Source organism: Staurois parvus, unplaced genomic scaffold, assembly GCF_062004578.1.
Source record: "Staurois parvus isolate SC_StPar_1 unplaced genomic scaffold, SC_StPar_1.0 ptg000154l, whole genome shotgun sequence".
In the NCBI taxonomy this organism is placed as follows: Eukaryota; Metazoa; Chordata; class Amphibia; order Anura; family Ranidae; genus Staurois; species Staurois parvus.
Window position 1 is genome coordinate 2,217,862 of NW_028317950.1, and position 21,380 is coordinate 2,239,241.

The 21,380-nt window shown below is 43.9% G+C and overlaps 1 protein-coding gene across 1 annotated transcript in view; it reads right to left on the reverse strand.

Annotated features, from left to right (window-relative positions):
* Nucleotides 1–21,380, reverse strand: part of ITIH6 (inter-alpha-trypsin inhibitor heavy chain family member 6) — a 90,869-nt gene that overhangs the window by 63,022 nt on the left and 6,467 nt on the right. Inside the window, exon 2 of the mRNA XM_089674907.1 lies at nt 11,692–11,727. Coding sequence (XP_089531033.1) covers nt 11,692–11,727 — 36 coding nt within the window. The remainder of the gene's footprint in view (nt 1–11,691; nt 11,728–21,380) is intronic.

The following is a 21,380-nucleotide window of genomic DNA, read 5'->3' on the forward strand; positions in this document are numbered from 1 at the left end:
CAGACTGAGTCAGCCGCTGCTGGTGGAGCTGCCACTGCTCCTACCACCCCACCCCTCCTTTGCTGCCATGGCAGCGGAACGCGAGCGCACAGGGCCCACAGTGTCTGAGGATGGACGTTGGCGCACAAAGGCAGAGACCAACTGACTACATAGGTGGTTTTTATAGTACGTTATTTTGGCCTCCCTCTCAGCAGGTGTGAAAAAGGCCACCATTTTTGAACGGTAGCGAGGGTCCAACAAGGTGGACAGCCAAAAGTCATCCCTCTGTCTGATGGTTCTTATTCGGCTGTCGCTACGCAAGCAACCGAGCATGCTATGGGCCATTTGTGCCAAGGAATGCGAGGGACTCCCTGCCTCCATCTCCACAGCATACTGCCACGGTGCGTCTGGGTCCTCTGTCTCCTCCTCCTCTACCAGATGCTCCTGCTCCTCCACTCCTGTCCGCTGAGTGGAAAAACCACCCATTTCACTCAATAATTCCTGAGCACAAATGTCCTCCTCTACCTCCTCCTCTTCTTCCTGTCCTGCCCCCGCAGGGGTCATGTGGCGTTGAGATCTGTGCGCCACGTCTACCGCACCCTGACCAGCCATTGTTAACAGCATTTGTTCCAGGACGTGCAACAGAGGAATGACGTCGTTCATCCCATAGTCCTGCCGACTCACGAATAGCGTGGCCTCCTCAAAGGGCCTGAGCAAGCGGCAGGTGTCACGCATGAGCTGCCAATGGCTGACATCGAAGTTACACAGGGGAGTACCTTTATCCGCTTGTAACATCATGAAATCGGTGATGGCCTTTCGCTGTTCGTAAAGGCGGTCTACCATGTGTAGGGTTGAATTCCACCTTGTTACAACGTCGCAGATCAGTCGATGCTGTGGAATTCCGTTCTGCCGCTGCAGCTCAAGGAGGGTGTGCTTTGCGGTGTAGGAATGGCTGAAATGCATGCAAGGTTTACGTGACATTTTAAGGATGTCTTGCAGTGGGATGGTGGATTTTAGGAACCGCTTGACAACCAGATTGAACACGTGAGCCATGCATGGCGCATGGCACAACCTTCCTTGACGCAGAGCAGACACCATGTTCTTTCCGTTGTCGGTCAACATGGTTCCGATTTTCAGTTTGCGAGGAGACAGCCATCTGTCGATTTCTCTGTTCATTACACTGAGAAGTTCCTCCCCTGTGTGACTACGTTCGCCTGGACCTGGCAGCAGCATGAGGAGGCGCTATAGGGGCCCATGGCAGATTAGGGGCCTGGCAGCAGCTATGGGAGGCCCGTAATCTGCCAGCACCCTATGTCAAAAAAATTGAACACACCAGCAGTGTGTGAGGAGACCTGAAAGTGGCACATGGCAGAGTGTGGCGATGGAGACAGCAGCAATGGGAGGCCGTACAGGGACCCATGAGAGACTCTGGACTTCGCAGCAGCATGAGGAGGCGGTATAGGGGCCCATGGCAGATTAGGGGCCTGGCAGCAGCTATGGGAGGCCCGTAATCTGCCAGCACCCTATGACAAAAAATGGAACACACCAGCAGTGTGTGAGGAGACCTGAAAGTGGCACATGGCATGAGACACTGTGGACCTGGCAGCAGCATGAGGAGGCGGTACAGGGGCCCATGGCAGATTAGGGGCCTGGCAGCAGCTATGGGAGGCCCGTAATCTGCCAGCACCCTATGACAAAAAATGGAACACACCAGCAGTGTGAGGAGACCTGAAAGTGGCACATGGCAGAGTGTGGCGATGGAGACAGCAGCAATGGGAGGCCGTACAGGGACCCATGAGACACTCTGAACCTGGCAGCAGCATGAGGAGGCGGTACAGGGGCCCATGGCAGATTAGGGGCCTGGCAGCAGCAATGGGAGGCCCGTAATCTGCCAGCACCCTATGACAAAAAATGGAACACACCAGCAGTGTGTGAGGAGACCTGAAAGTGGCACATGGCATGAGACACTGTGGACCTGGCAGCAGCATGAGGAGGCGGTACAGGGGCCCATGGCAGATTAGGGGCCTGGCAGCAGCTATGGGAGGCCCGTAATCTGCCAGCACCCTATGACAAAAAATGGAACACACCAGCAGTGTGAGGAGACCTGAAAGTGGCACATGGCAGAGTGTGGCGATGGAGACAGCAGCAATGGGAGGCCGTACAGGGACCCATGAGACACTCTGGACCTGGCAGCAGCATGAGGAGGCGCTATAGGGGCCCATGGCAGATTAGGGGCCTGGCAGCAGCTATGGGAGGCCCGTAATCTGCCAGCACCCTATGTCAAAAAATGGAACACACCAGCAGTGTGTGAGGAGACCTGAAAGTGGCACATGGCAGAGTGTGGCGATGGAGACAGCAGCAATGGGAGGCCGTACAGGGACCCATGAGAGACTCTGGACTTCGCAGCAGCATGAGGAGGCGGTATAGGGGCCCATGGCAGATTAGGGCCCTGGCAGCAGCTATGGGAGGCCCGTAATCTGCCAGCACCCTATGACAAAAAATGGAACACACCAGCAGTGTGTGAGGAGACCTGAAAGTGGCACATGGCATGAGACACTGTGGACCTGGCAGCAGCATGAGGAGGCGGTTCAGGGGCCCATGGCAGATTAGGGGCCTGGCAGCAGCTATGGGAGGCCCGTAATCTGCCAGCACCCTATGACAAAAAATGGAACACACCAGCAGTGTGAGGAGACCTGAAAGTGGCACATGGCAGAGTGTGGCGATGGAGACAGCAGCAATGGGAGGCCGTACAGGGACCCATGAGACACTCTGGACCTGGCAGCAGCATGAGGAGGCGCTATAGGGGCCCATGGCAGATTAGGGGCCTGGCAGCAGCTATGGGAGGCCCGTATTCTCCCAGCACCCTATGTCAAAAAAATTGAACACACCAGCAGTGTGAGGAGACCTGAAAGTGGCACATGGCAGAGTGTGGCGATGGAGACAGCAGCAATGGGAGGCCGTACAGGGACCCATGAGAGACTCTGGACTTCGCAGCAGCATGAGGAGGCGGTATAGGGGCCCATGGCAGATTAGGGGCCTGGCAGCAGCTATGGGAGGCCCGTAATCTGCCAGCACCCTATGACAAAAAATGGAACACACCAGCAGTGTGAGGAGACCTGAAAGTGGCACATGGCATGAGACACTGTGGACCTGGCAGAAGCATGAGGAGGCGGTACAGGGGCCCATGGCAGGTTAGGGGCCTGGCAGCAGCTATGGGAGGCCCGTAATCTGCCAGCCCCCTATGACAAAAAATGGAACACACCAGCAGTGTGTGAGGAGACCTGAAAGTGGCACATGGCAGAGTGTGGCGATGGAGACAACCCACCGACTGTTTTGCTCGCTGCCAAGCTGCCACCCTCTTCTCCTGATGATGCGGAAGCAATAGCCTGATGACGACGAGGCTGCCAAGTGCGATCAGCCTCATCATCATCAATTAGGGTCTCCGCCTCACTACTAGCCCCCTCGGCTGCGTGTGGGTCAGGAGACAGACCTGTCTCTAGACCGGCTACCGAGCCACTCTCCTCGCCACTACTTCTTCGCCTGGCTGCTGAAGAGGCGGATGTCTCCCCCCGTTCCTGACCGCCCTCTGTTAGCTCTTCCTCACTGTACTGGATGACACCGGGAGCACTGGCCTCTGGCTGCGAATAGTGCTGCCTCGACTCCTTCCTCTGCTGCCACGTCTGCTCGCTCCTAAAACATTGCCTCCTCTGCCACTCCTCTGCATGTTGTCTGACATACTCTTTAATTCAACGATTCTGTGTCCCTGAGTAACAATTCTGTGTCTGTCCCTGAGTAACAATTCTGTGTCCCTCAGTAACAGTTCTGTGTCCCTCAGTAACAATTCTGTGTCCCTCAGTAACAATTCTGTGTCCCTCAGTAACAATTCTGTGTCCCTCAGTAACAATTCTGTGTCTGTCCCTCAGTAACAATTCTGTGTCTGTCCCTGAGTAACAATTCTGTGTCTGTCCCTGAGTAACAATTCTGTGTCTGTCCCTGAGTAACAATTCTGTGTCTGTCAGTAACAATTCTGTGTCCCTCAGTAACAATTCTGTGTCCCTCAGTAACAATTCTGTGTCCCTCAGTAACAATTCTGTGTCCCTCAGTAACAATTCTGTGTCCCTGAGTAACAATTCTGTGTCCCTGAGTAACAATTCTGTGTCTGTCCCTGAGTAAGAATTCTGTGTCTGTCCCTGATTAACAATTCTGTGTCCCTAAGTAACGTTTCTGTTGCCCTAAGTAACGTTTCTGTTGCCCTAAGTAACGTTTCTGTGGCCCTAAGTAACGATTCTGTAGCCCTCAGTAACAATTCTGTGTCCCTGAGTAACAATTCTGTGTCCCTGAGTAACAATTCTGTGTCTGTCCCTGAGTAAGAATTCTGTGTCTGTCCCTGATTAACAATTCTGTGTCCCTGAGTAATGTTTCTGTGGCCCTAAGTAACAATTCTGTGTCCCTCAGTAACAATTCTGTGGCCCTAAGTAACGTTTCTGTGGCCCTAAGTAACGTTTCTGTGGCCCTAAGTAACGATTCTGTGGCCCTAAGTAATGATTCTGTGGCCCTAAGTAACGTTTCTGTGGCCCTCAGTAACAAATCTGTGTCCCTCAGTAACAATTCTGTGTCTGTCCCTAAGTAACGTTTCTGTGGCCCTAAGTAACGGTTCTGTGGCCCTAAGTAACGGTTCTGTGGCCCTCAGTAACAATTCTGTGTCCCTCAATAACAATTCTGTGTCTGTCCCTAAGTAACAATTCTGTGTCCCTGAGTAACGTTTCTGTGGCCCTAAGTAACGGTTCTGTGGCCCTCAGTAACAATTCTGTGTCCCTCACTAACAATTCTGTGTCTGTCCCTAAGTAACTATTCTGTGGCCCTAAGTAACTATTCTGTGGCCCTCAGTAACAATTCTGTGGCCCTCAGTAACAATTCTGTGTCTGTCCCTAAGTAACAATTCTGTGGCCCTAAGTAACGTTTCTGTGGCCCTAAGTAACGATTCTGTGGCCCTAAGTAACGATTCTGTGGCCCTAAGTAACGATTCTGTGGCCCTGAGTAACGATTCTATGGCCCTCAGTAACAATTCTGTGTCTGTCCCTAAGTAACAATTCTGTGGCCCTAAGTAACGATTCTGTGGCCCTCAGTAACAAATCTGTGTCCCTCAGTAACAATTCTGTGTCTGTCCCTAAGTAACAATTCTGTGGCCCTAAGTAACGTTTCTGTGGCCCTAAGTAACGATTCTGTGGCCCTAAGTAACGATTCTGTGGCCCTCAGTAACAATTCTGTATCCCTCAGTAACAATTCTGTCTGTCCCTGAGTAACAATTCTGTGTCCCTAAGTAACGTTTCTGTGGCCCTAAGTAAACGTTTCTGTGGCCCTATGTAACGTTTCTATGGCCCTAAGTAACGATTCTGTGGCCCTAACTAACGTTTCTCTGTCCCTAACTCTCTCCCTGCATACAGCCAGGTCTGCCTCTGTTGAATGACTGGAGGCAAATGGAGAATTCTAAAATGGCCGCTATTTATAGCTCGACCATTACACTGTGCTGGCTGGCTGGCTGCTGATTGGCTAATGCGATCACATGTCATGAATGAATGCATTATGGGTCAGCGCACCTTGTCTGCGCGCCTTCCCAGACATCCCCGCTCCGTCGCCGCACATGTCGCCGCCATTTTAGGAAAAATTTCGATTCGTGCATCCGAAGTCTGCTTATTTTCGGATTCGACGCGAATCGAAATTTTCCTAATATTCAAAACGAATTCCACTTCGCCTACTTCGATTCGCTCATCTCTAATTGCCATGTATATGAAATGCTACAATTTTGGCCATATTCAATATACTAGAACATATATACACATACATACATACACACACAAACACACACACACACACACACACACACACATATACTGCATGTTGAAATGCATTTTAATTACAAAATATATGAAAAATATATTTTTAAAAATATATTTCAAATATACTGTATGTCTTTGTAAATGCATTCCAAAAATGTTGATTTTGTATTTTTAAACATATGTAAAAATATATGATAAAATGACTTTTTTTATATGTTAAAAAAAATCTGAAGAATATATTAAAAAAAATTATATATATATTTAAAAAAATGTCATTAAATATATTCAGATTTTTTTTAACATATAAAAAAAGTCATTTTATCATATATTTTTACATATGTTTGTAAATGCATTCCAAAAATGTTGATTTGTATTTTTAAAGACATACAGTATACTTGAAATGTATTTTTAAAAATATTTGCGTGTATGTGTATATATACACACACACATATACATACAGTATCTCACAGAAGTAAATACACCTCTCACATTTTTGCAAATATTTTATTATATCTTTTCATGTGACAACACTGAAGAAATGACACTTTTCTACAATGTAAAGTAGTGAGTGTGCAGCGTATAACAGCGTAAATTTGCTGTCCCCTCAAAATAACAACACACAGCCATTAATGTCTAAACCGCTGGCAACAAAAGTGAGTAAACCCCTAAATGAAAATGTCCAAACCGGGCCCAAAATGTCAATATTGTGTGGCCATCATTATTTTTCCAGCACTGCTTTAATCCTCTTGGGCATGGAGTTCACCAGAGCTTCACAGGTTGCCACTGAAGCTGGTGGATGTTAGAGATCTTGCGCTCCTCCACCTTCCGTTTGAGGATGCCCCACAGATGCTCAATAGGGTTTAGGTCTGGAGACATGCTTGGCCAGTCTATCACCTTTACCCTCAGATTCTTTAGCAAGGCAGTGGTCATCTTGGAGGTGTGTTTGGGGTCGTTATGTTGGAATACTGCCCTGCGGCCCAGTCTCCGAAGGAAGGGGATCATGCTCTGCCTTAGTATGTCACAGTACAGTGTTGGCATTCATGGTTCCCTCAATGAACTGTAGCTCCCCAGTGCCGGCAGCACTCATGCAGCCCCAGACCATGATACTCCCACCACCATGCTTGACTGTAGGCAAAACACACTTGTCTTTGTACTCCTCACCTGGTTGCCGCCACACACGCTTGACACCATCTGAACCAAATACGTTTATTTTGGTCTCATCAGACCACAGGACATGGTTCCAGTAATCCCTGTCCTTAGTCTGCCTGTCTTCAGCAAACGGTTTGCGGGCTTTCTTGTGCATCATCTTTAGAAAAGGCTTCCTTCTGAGATGACAGTCATACAGACCAATTTGATGCAGTTTACGGCATATGGTGTGAGCACTGACAGGCTGACCCCCCACCCCTTCAACCTCTGCAGCAATGCTGGCAGCACTCATACATCTATTTCCCAAAGACAACCTCTGGATATGACGCTGAGCACGTGCACTCAACTTCTTTGGTTGACCATGGCGAGGCCTGTTCTGAGTGGAACCTGTCCTGTTAAACCGCTGTATGGTCTTGGCCACCGTGCTGCAGCTCAGTTTCAGGATTTTGGCAATATTCTTATAGCCTAGGCCATCTTTATGTAGAGCAACAATTATTTTTTCATATCCTCAGAGAGTTCTTTGCCATGAGGTGCCATGTTGAACTTCCAGTGACCAGTAGGAGAGAGTGAGAGCGATAACACCAAATTTAACACATCTGCTCCCATTCGCACCTGAGACCTTGTAACACTAATAAGTCACATGACATCCGGGAGGGAAAATGGTTAATTGGGCCCAATTTGGACAATTTCATTTAGGGGTTTACTCACTTTTGTTGCCAGCGGTTTAGACATTAATGGCTGTGTGTTGAGTTATTTTGAGGGGACAACAAATTTACACAAACTGTACACTCACTATGTCACATTGTAGCAAAGTGTCATTTCTTCAGTGTTGTTACATGAAAAGGTATAATAAAATATTTACAAAAATGTAAGGGGTGTACTTAGTTCTGTGAGATAGCTGATCACTGACTTTTTTTACCTTCGTGCTTAGAATGATGTCTTTGGATGACGATACACATTGGGCGGAGCTTTCTGCTGATGTAATTGCGTATCGGAAGTGAATGCCAAATGCAGGCTTATTTTATAAATTAAAGTTTTAGAAGGTATTTTACACTATATGGAGTGTTTGTTACTGCATAACATGTATCGTTGGGAGACCTACCAATGGTGTTCTGGGAGAGTTTTTTTCAGAGGATTTGAGAACATGTGTTGGAGATGACATTGATGTCCAGGTTAACTGACCGAATGCTTTATGACCACTCTGAATAAGGGGTTCAAGCAGATTTAGTAAGCCTGCTTCCTGATATCACTCTGGGTGGATGTTGCTGAAACTTTTAACATAATTCTTCTGAGCAAGAAAGTAATAAATTCTTCACGATTAAAGGGATCCTTTTGGTCTCTGGGACATTTTCTTTTTGGGACTTTTCTTTGCATTCTGACATTTCTTTGGATTTTTTGGATATTTTTCACTTTTTGTAGTTGTTATATATTTTGTGATCATGTGTATGTTTCACTTTTGTGTTTTTGTAGCATAACTCAATGCTATTTCAATATGAGTGTAGTGACTAGTACTTTGTCTTCTGCTTTCCTTTTTTCCTACAGGTCCTCTTTACTACGGTAATGGAGGCCATTTGTTACTAGCAGTAATTGCTATCCCTATAGTCCAATGCATCAAGAGACTGTACGGTAACTTTATGGAGTTAAATATAACAGCAACTTCCATTTTATGAAGGAAAATATTCTACCTAAAATTGGCAGACTAATGCAGGCCATACATGGGTCGAATGCCGAATGAATTTTCTTTAGAAATTGGACATTTTGTAATTCGATGGTGCCACCATTGATTTTGAAATTTGACCAACCAAGTCTTCAATTTCACCTCATATTGCTGCGGAGAAGAATTTTCATGGCCAAGAATTTTATTTTCTTTCCTGGTCACAGTTCATGCTCATTTCTTTTACAATTACATTTCTCACACAATTCTTCTATCAATGATTAGAAATTCATTAGTTTTTCAAAATATTTCACTCAAATTCAATGGTTGATTGAAAATCGGCTATTAATGTGGCCCATTAATGGTGAAAATTCAAATGAAAATTCTTAGAAAAGATTTTCCAAGAAAGCTATTTCGGAATTCGAACCGTGCATGGCTGGCTTTAATTCCAAAACTGCTTCAAGATGTTTTAGGAGTTATTCATATGTGTTAGCTATTTATACCTTTACACCATATATACTTTGTGTTAGTCTATAAGGATTGTAAATACTACTTGACTTTCTGCTTCTCGTGTATTGTATTTGGAATAATATTATTTTGGAATGAAAAAAAAAGTCATAAGGAGTTATATAGACTGTTGAGTTATGATCCACTACTTTTTAATGTCGAACTCCCAGCACAAACATTTTTTTAAGCTTCTTCCACAATAGCCACAAAGGATATAAATCCACTTTGCATGCACCAAATTCCTGTCCAAGCCTTTTAAAATAGTAGTAATGATGTAATCACTGTGCTGTACATAGCTTGTGCAGAGCAGAGTTGTGGGAGGGGCCCAGAAGGCTCCACTCACTACAGGCTGCCTGCAGAAAACTACAGGAGGGGGCGGAGACAAGACCAGTCATCTTGCACAAGGAGAGAGATCAGCAGTGAGCGGTCTTTATTATAGGAAGGAAAAGTCTCACACTGGACCAGTGCTGGGACAAGGTCATTTAGATCCCAGGGTGAACATGCCAAACTGTGCCCCCCCTCCCCTCATGATGTGTGAGCACTATGCAAAAATCCCCCCCCTCAAAAAATTGAGCACTAATCTGCATAAATTCCCCTCCCAGTACAAATATGCCCCCCTGCTCAAATCCTCCCTCCCAGGAGAAATTGTTGTCCCCCCTTCCCCTCTCCCCCAATAACTCCTCCTAGAACAGATCCTCTACAACTCAAATTTCTCCTCCTAGCACAAATCCTCCCCTCCATTCGAAAGCCTCCCTCCCTCCCTGAATAAATCCTCCCCATCCCTCCTCCTAGCACAAATCCTCTTCCCCTAAGTTTCCCCTCCTAGCACAAAAACCCCCCAATCATCCCTACTAGCACAAATCCCTCCCAAAAAAATTTCCCCTCCTAGCACATATGCCCTCCCCCCATACCATATGACACTTTGTAGCACAAAACCCTCAAATCCACCTCCTAGCACAAATCCTCTCCCCCCACCCCTCCTCCCAACATAGATCCCCCCAAATCCCCACTTCTAGCACCTCCTCCCAGATTTCCCATCCTAGAACAATTCTTACCCCCTGCCGTCCCCGAAATTCCCTCTCCCAACACAAATTCCCCCCCTGGATTACTGTACAGATCTGGAAGAAATATACAAAGCACATCAAAACTTTTTTTTTTACCAGAAGGCAAAGTATTTTATTGAATAAATAAACAAGAGATTACAGTAATGAGCATTGAGTTGTAGAAAAGTTGAACAGGAATGGTTGCAACAATTGAACATAAAATTGAACATAACATAGTAATAAAGACCTACAGTATATCTACAAATCCTGATACACTAGTGTCATGGTCAGTGGGAATAATGCTTCTTACACTTGTGTTTATTGGGAAGAATTCTCCCTACATTGGTGAGCAGTAGGAACAATGTTCCTTACTTTGGCGGTCAGTTAGAAGAATGCTCCTTACATTGGTGGTCATTGGGGAAAATGCTCCTTACATTGGAGGCCAGTAGGAAGAATGTTCTTTACATTGGAGGCCAGGGGGAAGCATGTCCCTTACATTGGTGGTAATTAGGAAGAATGCTCCTTACATTGGAGGTCAGTAGGAAAAATGTCCCTTAAATTGGAGGTCAGTGGGAAGAATGCTCCTTACATTGGAGTTCAGGGGGAAGAATTTCCCTTACACTGGAGGTCAAAGGAAGAATGTCCCTTACATTGGTGATCAAGTGGGAAGAATGTCCCTTACATTGGAGGTCAATAGGAAGAATGCCCCTTACATTGGAGGTCAATAGGAAGAATGCCCCTTACATTGGAGGTTAGCAGGAAGAACGCTCCTTACATTGAAGGTCAGTAGGAAGAACGCTCTTTACATTGGAGGTCAGTAGGAAGAATGCCCCTTATATTGGAGGTCAGTAGGAAGAACGCTCCTTACATTGGAGGTCAGTAGGAAAAACGCTCCTTACATTGGAGGTCATTGGGAAGAACGCTCCTTACATTGGAGGTTGGTAGGAAGAACGCTCCTTACATTGGTGATTAGTGAGTAGAATGCCCCTTACATTGGTAGTCAGTGGGAAGAACACTCCTTACATTAGAGTTCAGTGGGAAGAACATTGGTGGTCAGTTAGTATAATTCCTCCCTAAGAGATGACTAAAAAGGTCAGTAGTGCCAGTAGTCACTGATTTTAGAGAAGAAACTGCTAGTTTCTCAAGCTTGTGGTATAATTTCTCAAGAACCCTGGTTAAGAAAGGCTGTATTGTGGGGTGACAAAAAACAAATTGCACAACAGGAACTTGAATTCTTATCTGTTTTGAATCCGTCAAAGTTGTCCCTTTACTTGAAGCATTTTGAAGCTGCAAAAGTCAATTGCAGAGTATCTGTATTGATTTGTTCTGCATGCATGAAAGAGACCAATATGACCAATGAGGAGTTTACTTCAGAAAAACTTTGAGGAATTAAAAATGAAGCCAGACTGCTTTGCATGAGCTACCTGCTAACATGCAGAAATAATGTCAATGACATTTACAAGACAGAAAGTATGAAAAACACTATAAGCCTCTATGCAGATAAAAAATATAACATTTCCCTTACCTCTGTCTTTGTTGCTCGAAGTTGACGTTTAAATCTCTGAAATAATAAACACAGTAATCAGCATTCCTAAAGTCTAAAAATGCATAGACATGTCATGATTTGGCTATTTAAGAGTATGAATACTCAGTTTTATATTTCCATCTGAATTGTTAAATTGTCCCTTTAGTTAGCTTGGCTTACTTTCTGTAAACCTGAATCTTGAGTGTAAGAGTCAGATTTGAAGTCCCCTGATGAATGACAGATGATGCCCTTCTAATTGATGGCCTTATGATGATAACACATTTTCTCCTAGTTCCTGAGTGTGCATAACTGCAATGTTTCATTACTATAGGGGTTTGTTATTCGATACTGTTATGCACACTCAGGGGTAAGGATGAGCTTACGTTTTGCCTAAACTTGAAGCCATATTCGGTCAATGATGTCACTAGCATCATCGCCCATTTGTGCATGTGCAGCTGTGGGGTGGGGAATGCCCTGGCCACAGTTGAGCCGGAGTGACAGGTCCTACAAGGCTTTGGACAAACCCAATTATAGACCAAACCTGAGCTTATCCCTATTGAGGAGCTCTTATTAGCACGTGTTATCAAAATAGGATCAGACAGTTAACAGGGTAGCTACAGAGTCAACTATCTCTGACTCCCAAGTTCAGGACTCAAATGAAGAAAAAAAGCATCCTAGAGGCACCAGAGCTTTGGTGTGAATTCATACAAAGTAGAGAGAGAACAAAAACATTCAGCGTGTTCACTGGCTCAGGTTAGGCTGCTCACAACTGGCAGGGCTTCCCTTCAGTGGGTACCCAGCAGGTTACCACAGCAAAACATGCACTAATGGAAGGAGCGCCAAGCCAAAAGGATAAAAGAGTTCAAATTCATTTATTATAAAAAAAAGCCAGCATGTTTTGGGGGTCATAAAAAACTCCCGCTTCATCAGGGGTTCTGTTAAAATAAAAACATTGTATAGACTCAAAATAGAGCTGTGTAGGGAAGCGAATTCATGGATCAGGAGTTACTGGCCAAGAGCATCTGAGTAAGCAATCAAGATAAAATAGCTTCCCTACACAGCTTCACACAGGAAAGTTCCATTTCGAGTCCATTCCATTTCTCCATTATTTTAACCCCTTGCCCTCCAGAGGATTTACCTCCCCCCTTTTTGACCAGGCCATTTTTTGCGATACGGCGCTGAGTTACTTTAACTGACAATTGCGCAGTCATGCAATGCTACACCCGAATTAAATTTATGTCCTTTTTTCCCCCCACAAATAGAGCTTCCTTTCCGTGTTATTTTATCGCCTGTGCGGTTTTTATTTTTTGTGCTATATAAAAAAAAAAACAGCCTATTTTGAAAAAAAAACTATATTTTAGACTTTTTGCTATTCAACATATCCAGTAGAAAAAATTTAAAAAAATCTAAATTTTGTCAAAATTTAGGCCAAAATGTATTCTGCAACATGTCTTTGCTCAAAAAAAAATCCCAATACGTGTAAATTAAATGGTTTACGTGAAAGTTATAGCGTTTACAAATGGCAGTATAGATACTGGAATTTAAATTTTTTTTTATACTAATAATGTTGGCAATCAGTGACTTATAGCGGGACTGCTACAGGCATTCTGACACTGGGGGGGAACTGACTTGGTGTCACTGACATCCCCATTGACACCAATACAGTGATCAGTGCTAATAAAAAGCACTGACACTGTACCAATGGCACTGGGCAGGAAGGGGTTAACAACTGGGGCGATCAAAGGGTTAACTGTGTGCTGTGCTTTACACTGTAAGCATACTGCTATGCAGAGCCATACAAAGCAGCGTGCAGGAACATTGTTTACATACAGGTATCTCCCCCGTCCGTGATACACAGAGATTGCCAGGTGCTAGCAGGGAATCACCGGCCGGGACCCTGTGATTGACAGCAGAGGTCGCCAACAGTGGTGCGGGAAGGGCTCACGACTGGCTCGTGTGAGCTCCCTACCTGGAAATGCAAAATCACATATATATATATATATATATATATATATATATATATATATATATACACACACACACACACACACACACACACAAACATATACATACACACACACACACACACACACACACACACACACACACATCATTTTGCACACCCGTGCCGCCCTGTAGCAGTATTTCTGCTATACGTCGGCGGGAAAGTGGTTAAGGGAAGCCTTGATGAAGGGGGACTTTTTTCTAACCCCCGAAATACGCTGGCTTTTTTTTTTTGTATAAACTAATAAATTAATTTGGATTCCTTTATCCTGTAGTCTGGTGAGCCTTCTATTAGCGCATCTCAAGCTCAAGAGTCAAAGTAAAATCTTTCACAGGTAACCTTGCATTATTTATCATTACGTTATATTATATAAAATAAATTCTTGAGAAATTTTAGGTCATAACACAAAATGTCCCTTATGGTTTGATATAATGACCACACATGAAGCAACCATGTTACAATGTCAGCGACTTTGAGGTATGTAAAACAGTGAATGGCAGTTCTATAATATACGCACATTCAATGCCTGATGTTGATCGTGTATTTATAAAGTACTTTTGCTGGATCAGGCAGTCTTTAACAGGAAATTCAGATCTTAGTAACATTTACTATACTTATAATTTACCAAATGTTACAACCGTTAGATCCAATCTTTTGGACATTTACAGCTGAGAGATAGCAATCCGTTGATTTTAATAAAGGTTCGGAAATTGATTTCTGTGAATGACCGGAAACTTTTTCAGCTCATTCCTGTGTTCTGTACGTAACACACTTGTCTCTTCACCTCACTCTGCAAATAAAGATTTTAAGCCAAAAATTTGCATCTGCAACTTGAGTCCTGAGATGTTTAAAGCTCCTGATGTGATAGTAGCCATTGTCTTCTGCTAGCAATGGTGGGGCCCAAATAGCGAAATGAGTAATAGTAATTCAATGAAGATAACAGATAGGCTGTGGTAAATGCGCAAAGCAAAGATTTCCTGGTACTGAGATGTAAAAGGTGTCTGCATGTAGTGTCTCTAGTCAAAAGTGTTGACAGAAAGAGGTTGGGCCCTGTGTGATTTACAGGACTTAGGAACTGACTTGCATGTTGCAAAGTTAGTCTGGTTCAACAAAGACAAGTACATCTAGTTCAACCAATAAAAGAGAGAAAAAAAATGTATACAATATTTACACAATCATATTACCGTAGTTGATCCAGAAGAAGGCAAAACCAAAAAAAAAAAACAAAGCATGATCCAATTTGCTCCAGCAGGGAAATAAATTCCTCCTTGATCCCCCAATTGAATATTCCCTGGATCAACTTTACCTATAAATATTACTATCTAGTTATATTGTGTACATTTAGGAAAGAATCCAGGACTTTTTTAAAACAATCTACTGAGCTGGTCAGAGCCAGCTCTTGAGGGAGTCTATTGCACATTTTTGCATATTTAGAGATTATTGGAACCTTGGAGGTACACCACTAACAACCCTAGACCATTCAAAGTATGAATCATTAACCACTACTCTCTGAATTCACCAGTTTTCTATCTATTTTCAAACTGATTTTTCTAAGCCTGTAGACTTTACCTTACACATTAGCCGTGAGTGGAGAACTGTGTCAAATGCTTTTGCAAACTCCAAGTATACCACGTCCACCGCCACCCCTTGGTCCATGTATACCACATGCACTGCCACCCCTCTGTCCAAGTATACCACGTCCATTGCCACCCCTCTGTTCAAGTATACCATTAGCACCGCCACCCCTCTGTCCAAGGTTTTGCTCACCTCCTCATAAAAAGAAATCAGATTTGTTTGACAACTTCTGTCTTTCATGAATCCATGCTGTCTGGTGCTTAAAATATTTTTTTCCAGAACTCATCTATGTGGTCTTTTATTAAACTCTCCAGTATGTTCCCAACTCTCAAAGTTAAAGTAACAGGTCTATAATTACTTAGTAAAGATTTTGATTATTTTTAAATATTGGCAACACTTTGGCCTTATGCCAATCCAGTGGTACTATGCCAGTCATTAAAAACTCCCTAAAAATTAGAAGCAATGGCTTTGAAATGACAGAGCTCAATTCTTTAAGGACCCGTGTGTGTATGCCATCCGGTCCAGGTGCTTTATTCACCTTTATTCTGTCTAAATATTTTTGGATCATATCAGTTGTGAGCCAATGTGGATCATCTGGAGCTGTGTCAATACCATGCCCATTATGGACAAGAGCTCCCCCATGCTCATTTGTATATACAGAGCTGAAGAAGGTATTAAATAAATTTGCCTTCTCTTTGTCCCCAGTCACCCACTCTAGATTATTTTGTAAACAGCCTACATGCTTGGACCGGACCTTTCTACTATTAATATATTTGAAAACTTTGGGGGGTTTGTTCTACTTTCTTTTGCACTCTGTTGATTGGTTTGAATTTTTACAGCCCCAATTTCTTTTTGACATATTCTGTTATATTCCTTGTACCAATTAAATGATATTATTGTTCCTCATTTTTATATTTTTTAAAAGCTCTTTTCTTATTATTTATAGCTTTTTTAACTTTGGACGTGAGCCACATAGGTTTGATTTTTAGCCTTTTATACTTATTGCCCATGGGAATATATTTTGCAGTGTGTTCATATATGGTCTTTTTGAAGAATTCCTATTTCTGTTCTGTGTTCATCAATGCCAATGTTCCCTGCCAGTCTATATCTAATCTTGGAGAGCAGCCTTCATCCTTGGAAAATGTGCTCTCTTAAAGTTGAATATTTTAATATTTCCAGTATGTGTTTGTTGTTTATAGCTAACATTAAATGAAAGTTATGGTCACTGCTACCCAGATGTTCTTTTATAAGAACATTAGTAACAAGCTCTGCAAGGTTTGAGAAACCTGGGTCCAGCAGAGCAACATTCCTAGCTGGGACCTCTATTAACTGTACCATAAAATTGTCTTGTAATAGGTTTATACGTTTTTGCCCTTTAAATGTTCCTGCATTGCCAATACTCTATATCAGGGTATTTAAAATCCCCCATTATTATCACTGTGCCGACCCTAGCAGACCTTTTCATCTGTGCAAGGAGTTGAGTCTCAGCCTCTTCATTAACACTTGGTTGCCTGTAACAGACTCCAATGAATAACTTTGAACTACCATCCATACGCAGTTCCACCCATAATGCCTCATCACACTCTCCATCAACCAGATCCTCTTTCACACTCACTTTGAGATCACATCTCACATAGAGACAGACACCACCACCTTTACATTTTACCCTGTCTAGCTCCGAAAGAGAGCATAGCAATATGCATGAAGGTAAAAAAAAAACTTCTGTGTGCAGCAGCCCCCCCCCCCCCCAATCCTTACCTGAGTCCCCTCCAATCCATCAATGTTCTCAACAGCCTCTGCTGTCTGGGGACTCTTCCTCCTCATTGGCTAAGCCAATGGGCTCCCGCTGTTATCAATCAGAGTCAGTGCGCCACTGAGCCGAGGTCCGAGCTGTAGCTCTATGTGTCTTATGGATACATAGAGCAGTGGCAGTGGGGATAAGCATGCAGCGGTGCCCCCAGGGCAAGCAGCTTTCCCTTGGGGCACTGCTCAAGGGGGAGGAGCCAGGAGCGCCAGTGGGGACCCGAAAAGAAGAGGATTGAGGCTGCTCTGTGCAAAACCACTACACAGAGCAGGTAAACATGACACGTTTGTTATTTAAAAAAAAAACAAAACCCACCCAAAAAAAACAAAGCTATAGTGTCACTTTAAGAGGGAGCCTTCAAAGCAAGATAAGTGTTGGCTTATGAAGTATTTGATGGCCACAGGTTTTCTTAAAAGTCAAATAGCAGAAAAACAGATGCCAAAAGATTTGTATTTAAGTCTATCCAGTCTTTGGATTTACACAGCTCTGCCAAATAAAAGCTTTGTCTAGCAGGGCAGAAGACCTGATTTTTGTCCACTGCACACATGCAGGTCTTTTCCCTCCTTTGCTATTCCATGAAAGAAGAAAGCGGCAAAGTGATAACTCATCTCTCAGTCACTCTGCTCTCTCCTCCTATCAACATGTTCTTTGTCAGCACACAATCACTGCAGCAGAACTGGCTCCATCTGCTGCTTCTCCCTCTTCTAGTCTCAGCTTTGTCATATAGGAGGTTGCAAAAAGCTGATACTAAGTCAAATTCACATATTTATACTGCTTGCATTAAAACTAAACACATTTAATGATGTATTCAGGAATACTGCCAGCCTGGAATTTGGTGTTACTAATATTAGACCTAAAACTTTTTCTGTGTAAATTGTCAGTACTATATACTGTAAATGCCTGTATTAAATAAATAATACTTTTAACAATCAATGAAATATCCTGAAGTCAGGTCAGGGAGAGATAAATTCTGGTTACGTGAGTTACATGACTTCACACATTGCTCTTGGTTTTATTAAATAATTCCAACAGTGGTAACATAAAACGTAATAAAAAATACATTATCTATTCAGAAATAACTTTGAAAATGTTCTGTCTGCAAAAATAACAGGAAGGGGTCTGTATATCCAGACAAAAATGTGCAAATGATGTGGAAAGATTTTCCATCTTGCTAGTAAATAGAGAATTATCCATGACTTCTATGGAATATTCACTCTGTGATACGCACTTGTCATTTTTTTAATGTTGAGCTATCCTAGATGTAAGAACGCTCACTTTTCCCATTTCAAAAAATAGATTTGCATTGTAGTAAAGGTGGACCCCTTAACTGGACAAGGACAGATAGTTCAATTTTTTATTTTTTTGGAAGCAACTCTGTGTCAACATGGATTCCCCCAGGGCTTCTTTTGCGGGAACGCAGGGGAACACAGTTTTGCCACCTCCAGTAATAGCGAGGGGTGCTGTGGTGCGCTGGAGGGTGTAATTATGCTGGCTGCTGAGGGCTCTGTTGTTAATAGGAGGCATCTTCTGTTGCAACAGGGTCTTAAATTGCTGGGGGGGGGGGGGTGTCAATATTTGTTGGGTGGGATCTACAGTTGAGGAAGGGATCTATTGTGGCTGGATGCTGAAGGTTCTGTTGATGCTGGCTGCTGGGAGATCTGTTGTTGCTGTCTGGGGTCTATTTTTGCAGTGCGGATCTATTGTTAATGTAGGAGTATTTCGTTGCAGGGTGTATCTTGTTGCTGGGGGGAATCTATTGCTACTGATGTGGATCTATTTTTGCTGGGAGGATATTGTTCCTGGGAGGATCTATTGTTGCTGGCTGCAGAGGGACAATTTTACTACCTTTCTTGTTACTGTTAATAAATTGTATACATATTACTTAGCACCACAAAATGATACTTGGCTCTGTATTCTCTAAAAAGGTCAGTACTGGGAGATGGGTAGGGGGAGGAACCAAGGGACTGTGCTCAGAGGTGGGTAGGGGGTGTAGACAAAGGGTGACTCAGAAGAAGGGAGTACCTGCACCTCTTCTCTAAAAAAAAAGGCCCTGTAACCACAAAGTGTCCCCACAAATGTTGTAGGACTTTGGAAGAATAAGAGTGCTACATTTTTGTTGTAAGTTTTTTTCTGTTTCAACCGTTTTCTGGAATTTTTGTAGAAATAACAAAATTGCCAAGGACAGGCTGAGATATCTGGTGAAAGTAACAGGTAATAGGAATACAAAGTTGGGTTTATTTAGAAGCAGATTTACAGAACCCTAATTCCTGCCTCATCTGAGAACCTTTTTGAGGCTAGATATCATTAGCTAGCAAAATGAACCTGCATTGAGGCCCATGGGTTCTAATAAAGCAGTGAAAGTGGGAAGAAGCAGAGGAAGGGAGATCCTGAGACCCTTAGGAAGTGAGCATTGGAAAAACTAGGGGGTAAAATATGGGAGGGGAGGGGTGTTAAAGAATGTGAATAAGGGGTAAAGATGGAACCCGTAGAGAAGGGAGTTCAGGGAAAAAGTGAGGATAGGTCCCCATCAAACTCCGCACTGGAAGCCTGTCAAGGTCCTACCTTTTCCCTGTGGTTATGTTACTTCATGTGCTGGTGTCCATCTTGGATTCTGCTGTGCATGATGGGAGCCCTTTTATGCCTTCAGGTTTCTGTGGTCCATCCTCCAGAGGGGTGTGGCTGATGACATATAAGCCTGTGGCCCGCACATGCTCTTTGCACTTGTGTCTTGTGTCTTTGTGTCGCTGTTACTCTGTTCTGACTCTCGTGACTCTCCTGGTATCTGATTCGGCTTGTCTTGACTATTCTTTGTATTCTCCTTTGATCTGACCCTCTGTTGCTGAACCCGGCTCGTGACCTGTGATTCTCGTCTGCTGTCCTGTACTGTTCTGTCCTGTTGTTGTTGACCCCGGCTTGTCTGACTACTCTTTTGTCTCTTCCACCAGCTACACGCCATTGGCGGCGGCCATTACCGCAGCTGAGGTGTCTCGGGGGCCGCGACCTGGTTCCTGGCTGCGTCAAGTCCATCCCCACCATCAGGGGCCCTGGTGAAGGGCAGCCTGGGACTTAGACTCCGCGCCCTGAGGGACTTTGGTCTGTGGGTGGTGGTTGTCGTCAGCCAGTGCGTTACATTGTTAGGCCTGCCTGTCCGTTCCTCAGCTCCTGCCCTGACAAAGCCATTAGGTAATTAAGGCTAGTTGGATTCAGGGGCGGACTGACAACTCATGGGGCCCCTGGGCAATAGGGGATCATGGGGCCCCTGTATCCTTGCCCAAACAAGCCTATGAAAAAGGTACCAGGGGCATCTCATGGGGCCCCCTACTGACCCTGGGCCCTGGGGCGGTGCCCGAGTTTCCAAATGGTCAGTCCACCCCTGGTTGGATTCAGGCTTGGTAAGTTGTAGGCAAGCCATGGTTCCCATATTTATATACATTTAGTTTGTGAATCATTAAAGATACTAGTTAATATCTCATTAACCAGCATCAAGTTAATCAGTTCTTTGACCTCTTAAAAATGAACTGTGGGCTTCTTCCAAGCTTTGGCAATTACTTGAGTAGCAGCCTAAACTAAGTATGGGACCAGTTTCTACTAAAGTATGAAAAAAAACAGGACCACAAGGTGCAGAAAGGACATCTTTGCATCTTTTAAAACAACTATGTGGAATAAAGTTTGGAGGAGGTCAAACGTTCTAGACCAGAATGTGACCACCTTAGGGCAGGACTACCAGATGTGTAGCACATCTCCCCTCAACCTCAAAAACATCTAGCAATCTAGCACTAAATGATGGAATGGTTTGAGCTAGTTGTGCTGATACCCAATACCACTGAAAGAGAACCTTGCATTTTGTTAGGAGTATTATGTTTTAATAGAATGGATTAGGTCCTTATGCCTGTATTCCTTTGACCATGTGACCATCAATGATGTCTTCAGACTTTTAATCTGTAAAAGCTGCAATGTAGATACTGGATTCTAGAACGGACAGCCAGAAGCACTGTAACAGCAGCAGCCCAGGCATTAGAAGAAAAGCTCTACAGCTGAAGACATCATTGAGGGCCACATGGTGCAGGGAGCCAGTTAAAGGAATATGCATCCCCTGTACAGCTGGGCTAGATTGTGACAGGAGGAAGCAACACAAGGAGCCCATCAGTTCATGTGCTGATGAACATGAACATCAATTCATGCTCATGTGCATGTGCATGATGATAGGCGGAGTGAGTAGTGTGAAAGAGAGATGAGCTCATCACTGTCCTGCTCTTCCTTTCACTGAACAGTCCCAGGCAGAAAGTAGTGAATCCAAAGAACAGA